This window comes from Myotis myotis, unplaced genomic scaffold (genome assembly GCF_014108235.1).
Source record: "Myotis myotis isolate mMyoMyo1 unplaced genomic scaffold, mMyoMyo1.p scaffold_m19_p_27, whole genome shotgun sequence".
Lineage (NCBI taxonomy): Eukaryota > Metazoa > Chordata > Mammalia > Chiroptera > Vespertilionidae > Myotis > Myotis myotis.
In genome coordinates, this window is record NW_023416332.1 from 1713554 (window position 1) to 1722511 (window position 8958).

General features: G+C 63.9%; 1 protein-coding gene across 1 annotated transcript; it reads right to left on the reverse strand.

Moving 5' to 3' along the window:
- Positions 1 to 417: 417 nt before the first annotated feature.
- Positions 418 to 8525, reverse strand: LOC118649080 (pepsin A). The gene is made up of 9 exons (XM_036295865.1): positions 8473 to 8525; positions 7183 to 7339; positions 5275 to 5392; positions 4674 to 4792; positions 3737 to 3936; positions 2858 to 2974; positions 1631 to 1775; positions 1427 to 1525; positions 418 to 582 (listed from the first exon to the last, which is right to left on the reverse strand). Exons 1-9 carry the CDS (start codon positions 8523 to 8525, stop codon positions 433 to 435), a joined length of 1158 nt encoding a protein of 385 aa, XP_036151758.1. The 3' UTR covers positions 418 to 432.
- Positions 8526 to 8958: the final 433 nt, after the last annotated feature.

Consider the following 8958-nt stretch of genomic DNA (forward strand, 5'->3'; position numbering starts at 1 on the left):
CGAACGCGGGACCCTTCGGTCCAAATCCGCGGGCGGACACTCTATCTGCACCGGCCAGGGCTTACTTCCTTGTCTCTTTAAATGGAGGCGGCAGCCACTCCCACGTCTTCACGCGATGCTCCCAGCAGCGCCTGCCGGGCCCCATTTGTCTTCCCGGCTCCACCTGGTGCGTGAGCGGCCGCCTCGCTGTGTCCACTGCCGTCCCAGTGCACGTGGCCATCTCCGACCCCTGCCCTGTGCCCTGACCCCTGACCCCAGTGGCGCGAGGAGCAGTACCAACGAAGAGAAGCGACTCCACGACACGTTTCCAGGAGGTTAGGTTTTATTCTACATTATCGGGGTGACCCCCCGGGGAGACCCTGGGGAGAAGGCTGTTCCCTTGGAGCCGGCACGGACCCGGCCGGGGCTCCGGGAAGCGGCCGAAGACGGGGCTCAGGCCACGGGAGCCAGGCCCACGCGGTTGTTGCCCCGGTCGAAGACGGCGAAGTACTGGCGGATGAACACGTCGCCCAGGATCCAGAGCTCCCCGGCGGCCGTGGGGATGTCCATGCCCTGGAAGCCGCTGCTGCAGCCCTCCTGGCTCTGGAGGGAGGAGAACAAGACGAGTGGGGACGGACTCATGGGAGGCGCGGGGGCCGAGCCCAGGGCCGCGGCCGCTGCGGGAAGCGGGGAGCTCCGGGCTGAGCGCGGCCGGCGCCTGCGGCCCGGGGTCTGCCGTGTGCTGCTCCCTGCACGTCGGTTCCGGGAACACAGACCCTGCCGTCAGCATCGGAGCTGAGGCGGAGGGAGGCTGCCAGGAAGGTTCGGGAAGCGCTGGTGGCACAGCCTCTTCTCATCACCGGCTCCCGCGGGGCAACCAGCCAGGCCAGCTGCCAGCCCCGGGTTCACCTGGCGCCGGGCGCCCGGGCGCAGTGAGGACACCTGGGCACTTGGAGAAAGCCCGCCGCCCCGCCTGCTGGTGAGGCGGACACCTCCCCTCTGGGCCGCCAGCCCCCTCCCGGCACCGCAGGACAAGGTGAGCGTCCTCCTGTGGCTCGCTGGGGGGTGTTAGTTGGTAGAGACGGTGGAGTGTCCTCGCCCGGACCCCACGCAGGTCGGGGAATTATCTGCTCAGCCCTGGACGGCTGTCAGGTGTCAACCCCCCAGGCTCCCCTAAACCACACTCGGGTCCACGGGCTGTGAGAGACCCAGGGCCCAGCCGGAAACCCTTGCCCGCTACCATCCGGCCTCGCTTCTCCTCTTGGGGGAAGGCTGTATCCAAATTCTCATTCGCACATTTATTGTTAGGGTGCTCTCGCCTCTCTCTCTCTCTCTCTCTCTCTCTCTCTCTCTCTCTCTCTCTGGCGGTCCAGAGCTATGGGGCCGGTGGCAGGCACTCCCCCTGCACGGAGTGGGGGATGGGCCACGTCCTGTGCCGGGCCCTTACCTGCAGGATGTAGGCGCTGGGCGGCAGGGGGTACTGGACGCCGTTGATGGTGAAGACGATGCTGGGCAGGCTGTTGATGGCTGAGCAGCTGACCACCATCTGGGGCAGAGAGAGCGAGGGTCAGAAGGGCCGCATCCCTTGTGTGGCAGACCCCCCCCCCCCCCCCGTTTGTACCAGGGCAGTCAGGGGGGGGGGGGCGCTTACCTGGCCGTAGGAGTCCTGGGTGGCGCCAATGGAGCTCTGGATGTTGGCGATGGCATTGGTGGGGCCAGACAGCAGAGAGGTGCCCGTGTCGACGATGGCCTGGCAGCCCCCGCTGCAGGCGATGGCCTTTCCGTTCATGGTGATGCTGAGGGCGACAGGCAGCAAGGGGTCTCCTTAGCCCCCAGGGAGCACCTCTCCCCAAGGAGGAGCCAGGTGCCTCCAGAGGCTCCCCCATCCCCATCCATCAGCAGGACGTGGATGTCGGCGTCTCAGTCACGCACGCGCTCATGTATGCGTTCCTGCACCCAGTGACTCTGCACCCAGCGGCCGAGCCTGCCCTGCCGGGCACGGGGGTGCAGAGCCTAACCAGGGTCTGGCTGCCGGGAGCTCAGTCCAGCCGGAAAGATAAGTGATGGTGGAGGAGGGGCGGGAGGAGGAGGGAACAGAAACAGCGTGGCGTGAGGGGTGGTGGAGCCGCCAGGGGAGGTGCTGGGGGAGCAGACACCCAGAGGTGGCCCAGGAGGTGACGAGCTGAGGAGGGCGCCCCAGGCAGAGGGCAGGCAGGCGGGCGGGGAGGGGCGGAGACCAGAGGAGCGGGCGCGCGGGTGTGGGAGGGACAGATGGGCGGAGGTGGCGGCCGGCGCATCCCGGTTTATTTCCCAGGACTGTCCTGGTTCGAGCACTGAAAGTTCTCGCATCCCGGGCACCCGCTCAGGCCTGGGCAAACCTGGTGACTGGTTGCCCCAGCAGGCCAGCGGGGCAAGGACAGCTGGGGAGTGAGGCTGCCTGGGGCCGGGGCAGGCCCTGAAGGACAAGGTGGGCGGAGTGGCCTGAAACTCCTCCGTCATGTGCCCTGTCTCGAGGCTAGAGGACATCTTCCCAGAACGGGAAGCGTGTGCTGGCTCCCAGGCCCCTAAACGCTGGGGGGTGTGCACCGCCAGGCCCCCAGGCTCCCGGGTGCTGGTAGATTGTCCTGCCTCTGTGACCAGGAGGTGAGGGGCTGCCCCATCTGGCAGTGTTTGGGGGTCTCGGGCAGCTCCCCTCCTGCAGGGAGATGCCTTTCTCGGGGTCTCTCTGGCTCGGCCACCTTCCCCTTCCCCCTCCTGGGGGACGTCTCCCTGTGCTGGCCCTTCCAGTGGCATTCTGGGAAGCTTAGCGACGGTGAGCCTATAGAGCAATGGGCCCTGGGGCCCCTGCCGGGAGGGGGCCGGGCCACGGTGCGCTCACCTGTCCACGGTGATCTGCCAGTACGTCTCCGAGGAGAGAGGCACCCAGTTCAGGGTCCCGGTGTAGTAGGAAGAGTCGATGCCCCCAAACATCACCACGCTGCCGCTCTGGTCGTTGCTATGCAATGTCGGGGGGGGAAAGACAGGAATTCATTCTTTCCGTCGTCCCCTCATTCAGCGGGACATACACTCTACATCTTCCAAGAGCTGCCCTTCTCCTTTGAGGGTTTCTTTGAGTCCTCGTTACACGAAGGACCGTGCCGTGGCCACTGGGATTATTACTGTTTCCACTTTGCAGAGAGGCACAGAGCACAGAGAGGTAGAGCGACTGGCCCAAGGCCACACAGCCAGGGAGCGCCAGAACCAAGATCAGCACCCAGCTCTTTCTGGCTCCAGGGTGAAAGGAATCCGTGATGGTGTTTGCTCTGAGGGACTCATCCTCAGCCGTGGGCAGGCCCCCGGCCCACCCCCGGGGACACATGCCAGTTTCTGGAGCTGTTTCTGATTGTCATGACTGGGTGGGGAGAGGGTTGTCCCTGGTGTCTGGAGGTAGAGGCCAGGGAGGCCGCTAAACACCCTACAAGGCACAGCACAGCCCCCGACGGCAAGGGATGATCTGGTCCGAAATGTCCATAGTGCCGGCCGGCGTGGCTCAGGGGTGGAGCATCGACACAGGAACCAGGAGGTCACCGTTCCATTCCCGGTCGGGGCACAGGGACCTGGGCCATTCTCTACAGATATACCTCTCAGGCCCAGACACTGGTCTTGCCAACCCCGCGCCTGCTAAGACCCTGTCTACCCCCCTACCCCCAGTCCCCCCCCGCCCCCCCAGCCTGGACAGCCCTGCTGGGCCGGGCCCTGGCCTCCCTGCCCTACTCACGGGCTCAGGTAGACGGAGAAGAGGTCCTGGGAAACCAGCCCCTGGTTCCACATGTTGTCAAAGACGGGCGTGGCCCCCGAGGAGGCGATGCTGGGGTAGGCCAGGCCCAGGATGCCGTCGAAGGGCGCGTAGTACAGGAAGGAGCCGGGCTCCGTCTGGCTCAGGCCAAAGATCTGGTTGGTGTCGGCGATGCCTGCAACCTGAGGGGGAGACCAGGTGTTCCCCATCGGCGCCAGCGCTGGGCCGGGCGCCTCCCGGCTCCTTCCGTGCGGGACTCAGCTTGGGGCGTCGGCCAGCCGGAGGGATAGGAGCGGGGCTGGGGGGACAGGAGCGGGGCTAGGGGGACAGGAGCGGACTGTCCCCGATGCTTGTGATTCCTCTGGAGGTGACCGTGCGGCCGACCCCATGTGGCCACTGCTGCGGGTCGGAGTGGGAATTTGCTGGGAACGGGGTGGCCGTGTGCTTGTGTGTCTGACGTGTGGATCAGAGCAGACCCCAGGAGGTCAGAGCCCTTGCCCCCTGCTGCGTCCAGAAGGGGGAGCTGGGGGAGCTTTTGGACTGGGGGTGGCTGCAATGGGGGAAGGGGGTGCTAAGAGGGAACGGAGCTATTTTTCACCTCCTCCCCCGCCTCCCCTGTAGCCCTCAGCCTGAATGGGGCGGAGGTTGGCTTATGGCTCCCAGCACCACCCCCTCACCCACTCCCAGCACCACCCCCTCACCCACTCCTAGCACCACCCCCTCACCACTCCTGCCCCATCTAGAAGGGTCTGGCATCTCCGCCACGTCCTCCTCCCCACCTGCTACCCCCCCTTCGATTCTGTGATCACGAGACCCATGTTGCTGAAGTGAGCTGGCTCCGGGTGCTGGTCCGGGGGCCCCCAGGTCCCTGGGAGCTGGCCCCATGGCCAAGCAGGGGAAGGGGCCAGCAGACGCTCACCTGGACCGTGTCGTACCCGAGGACGCCGGTCATGCTGCCGGTGCCGTAAGCCACGGACAGTTTCTGGTTGGTGCCCCGGTAGGTGGAGGACTTCCGAGGGTCGAAGCGGTTGTGGTTGGCTGCGAGGGCAAGAAGGGACATTGCCGACCCCCGAAAGCTGACCGAGAGGCAGGGCCGGGCCCGTCTTCCCGGGGCGGGTGCCCGGGTGCTGGGAGGGGACTTGGGAGGAGAAGGGTGACTTCACCCGAGATTCTGGAGCCCAGGCGTTTCCAGGTCCTGGTCCTGGCTGGTTCGACCCGTTGGGACCCTCTCCCTGATGGGAGGTCCCCAGCTGACCCCATGGTGCCCCCCGGACGCCCCAGCCGAACACGAGGGGCGCAGGCCCATGGCTGCCCACTTCTCTCTGCCACTGGCCTGAACGCCTTGGGTGCAGGGATCCTGTGTGAGTCACCCCTTAGCCCCCAGAGCACCGAAGCTCAGTGCTTGGCACAGAGTAGATGCTCAGCAAATTCCAGCGTCTGGGGATGGGACCCGACTGCAGCCCCCGAGTGTCCCGGGCCCCCCGCCCGTCGGGGCTGGACCCAGGCAGGCAGGCACTCACAGCAGGCAGGGCTGGAGCAGTAGACGGAGGGCACCCACAGGTTGGAGGAGCCGGTGTCAAAGATGACGGTGAACTCCTGAGGGGGCGTTCCAATGCCGATGGTGCCGAAGTACTCCAACTGCGGGGTTTGGGGGGCAGCACAGCTCACAGACCCGGGCTCCCCACTCTGGCCTCCCCGGGGGCTGTCTCCGGGTCGGCTCCTCAGCCCACCCCCCACCTTCCCCTTCACTGTTCTCCTTGCCTTTCTCTCCCTGCTCTATGCCTCTGTCCTACACGGCCCAGCGGGTCTCTCTGCCGCCTCCTTGAAGCCCTCCCGGATTGCTCCCCAGTTCCTCTCTGACTGTTTTCCTCCCAAGGTCCGTTGCCACCTAATGATAGCCTCGTCTTGTCTGTCTCGGCCTTGCCACCCTAGGGGACAGCGGGACCCTTACAGCACCCTGTGCTCATCCATTAACGTGTCCATTGGGAGACACACAGCCACTGACAGATGGAGCCCTTCGCCATACCTCCTTCCTATATCCAGAGTGGGCCTGCCAGGATTTTTATTCTTGGTTTCGGCCACGCTGGTCTTGCGTTCTTTGATGATGACAAGCTCATTCTCACCTCAGGGACACTGTGCTTGCGATTGCTTGTGCTTGGGAAACGTTTATTCTAGATCGCCCCTTAGCTGACTCCGCAGTCATTCAGAGATCTAGCCAGTGTCACCTCCACCAGGAGGCCCTCCCTGACCACGTGGCCCAAGTTTGCCTCCCTCATTCCTCTCTGTCCCCTCACTCATGCCCCCATTCATCTCTCTTTGTGCCCCTTGTCGTGCTCTGACGTTGTCTTCCACACGCATTACGGGTCTCTATCTGTCTTCTCCAGTGTAGCGGCTCCAGAACTTTGCTCACTCAGCTGTTTTCTCAGCTCCTTGCCTCGCCTCTGGCACATGGTAGGTGCCTCATAATATGTAAGCGATTAAACGGCTGACTCTCCCAGGGACCAGACCTGCGCTCAGTCCAAAACCTCACTGCACTAAGCAGCCCTCTGCTGGGAGGTGTGAGCTCTGCGGGAGGGAGCGGGGGCTCTCAGAGCCTGCGGCTGGCTTGCCCACGGTCACAGGGAGCACGTGAGCCCAGACGGCACCAGACAGCATCAGGCCAACAGGTTCCAGAGACCAAGCTCTCCAGACAGGCAGCACCGCTGGTACCCCTGGCCCGGCCATTGTCACGGGAGACACAGCATTTAACGAAGGGCAAGGCGGGGCCACCATGTCCCAGATAGAAGAGTCGGAGCAACCTTCCTGTGACCCCAGGCTGACACCCGTTAGGATGGTTCAGCCAATCAGGGTGCTGACGGTCATCAGAGACTCTATCAGGGACCCTCGGCCTCACTTTGCACGGCCCTCCCCAGCCCTCCCGCGCTCTCTGCTCCCTGCACGCTGCTCCCTGCTGCCACCGGCTCTGTCCCTCCCCGCTGTCCCCCGGCCCTGACACCAGCCCTCCTGCTCGCTCCCGTTCTCTGGGAGCCCTGTGCTTCCCTCACTGCTCCCGGGAGAAGTCCCACCTGCCGCCTGCCACCCTGACCCTGTGTGTCACCTTCATCGCAGCCCTCACCTGGCTGCACAGGGCTGGGGGGCCCACAGATCACTGCCGGTCTCTCCCTACCCGACTGTGGCCCCGTGGGGCAGGGCTGTGCCCGGTTGCTCCCTGCTGCTTCCTGGGCCCAGCACAGAGCCGCCCTGTGTGAACCGGCACTGCACGCGTGAGCGCAGGGAGGAGCGCGTTCTCTGTGCCCTCCCCAAGCCTCCACCATCTGGAGGTGGCCCCGGTGACGGGGAATCAGAGTCCCCGTCCATCTCCCGGACCCCGAGCCCCTCTCTCCCTCCTCCCGGCCGAGGCGGGGAGCCGCCGCCCGCCAGGCACTCACGTCCATGTAGTTCTCCAGGGGCTGGGTGGCCAGCATGTCGGCCGCCTCGGGGAAGTACTTGCTGGCGGGGTTGAGCCGGTGGGTCTTCAGGTAGTCTTTCAGGAGGCCATGCTCCCTCAGGTTCGTCCGCAGGGACTTCCTTCTGACGAGGGGGACCCTGTGGCGAGGTTTGCAAAAGGGTGGTTGGGGGAGGAAGCGTCATTAGGCAAGGAGTCTGCTGGGTGGAGGGGTGGGGGGGATGGCGGGGAGGGTGCTGTGGAAGCAGCAGGAGGAGAAAGCTGGCCCGAGGGAGGACGAAGGAAGGAAGTTGAGCCCGGCCGGTGCGGCTCAGTGGTTGAGCGTCGACCTAGGAACCAGGAGGTCAGGGTTCGATTCCCGGTCAGGGCACACGGCCTGATTGTGGGCTCAATCCCCAGTGGGGTCGCGCGGGAGGCAGCGATCCATGATTCTCTCTCATCATGGATGTTTCTCCCTCTCCCTCTCCCTTCCTCTCTGACATCAATACAAATATATTAAAAAAAAAAAAAAAAAAAAAAGGAACAAAGAAGTCAAGAGGGAAGGCGTTCTTATTTGGGCACAAAAATACAAAGAAGTTGGTGGTTGTCCCGAGTCCCCTGGCCCAGGGGTGGAGCTGGGACCACGCCCAGGCCGGCCCAGGCGGTCAGTGATGCCAGCTGCCCGGGTGGGTCTTAGGCGCAGTGCTCTGGGCTTGGGAGTGTTTCGAGGTCCCGTACAAAACCCCACCCTTAGCGCTTCACTCCTTTTCGACTAGAACTTCTCATTTACAAACAAGGAAGTGCTCTCGAGAGAGTTACGCTGGGCTCTCTGTCCTGGATATATATATATATACATATATACCCAAGGATATATTTCCCATTGCTTTATAGAGAGAGTGGAAGAGAGAGGGAAGGACAGAGAGAAACATCGACGTGAGAAAAACACATCAAACGACCCCGAGCCCCGACCAGGGCCCGGCCTGGGAAGGAGCCTGCCACCGAGGTCCGTGCCCTTGACCGAAACCGAACCCGGGACCCTTTGGTCCGCAGGCCGATGCTCTAACCATGGTGCCACACCAGCCAGGGCTGGGACTCTTGCGTTTAAATGAACAGAATGTTCTTTCCTCTGAACAGTGACCCACATCTGCAGCGCTGGCTCCCCAAAGGGCAGAGAGAGAGAGAACGGGCAGGAGAGGAGTGTGAGAAGGAGGAGAAACACCTGGGGGGAGAGGCCGGGGGGGACGGGCAGCCGAGGGGGAGCCCCGGAGCGCTCTGTGCCCGGCGCCCGACTCACTTGTAGATGCACTCGGAGAGCGCCACCAGCCCCAGCAGCAGCAGCCACTTCATGCTTCCTCCGGCTCCGGTCTCCGGTCTCCGAGAAGGGATGAGAGGCGGACGGGGCGATGTGCAGGGCAGGCCGCACGGCGCCTTATATACCGCCCCGGCGCGCGGGAACCAATCCTATCAGCCCTCAGAGATGACCCCTTATCCCAACCCAAACACCAAGTTTCCTGATAAGATTGTCCTCCCCCGAGCCAGGTCCTGAGAAAGTTCCAGGAACGTGCTTTGTACCCACATCCGTTGGCACCGCCTCCCCAGGCTGGGATGGACGGTGGGAGCCGGCGATGGGCGGGATGGAGGCTTAGTCCTTAAGTGATGGAATGCAAGAAACCTTGACAAGCTGAGTATTTTGTCAAAATTTGGCTCACGGGCCCTTGACGTTTCCCAGATGTCTGAGGAGCCCGGTGTCCCTGGTTTGTCCCCGTGGTGCCAACGGCTG

Excerpts from the sequence above, each read along its gene's own strand:
- LOC118649080 (XM_036295865.1), bottom strand. The coding sequence starts at position 8,525 with ATGAAGTGGCTGCTGCTGCTGGGGCTGGTGGCGCTCTCCGAGTGCATC. Across the intron at positions 7,340-8,472 it reads CTCTCCGAGTGCATCTACAA|GGTCCCCCTCGTCAGAAGGA; the intron begins GTGAGTCGGGCG and ends ACCTCGCCACAG. Across the intron at positions 583-1,426 it reads CCAGCGCCTACATCCTGCAG|AGCCAGGAGGGCTGCAGCAG; the intron begins GTAAGGGCCCGG and ends TCCTCCCTCCAG.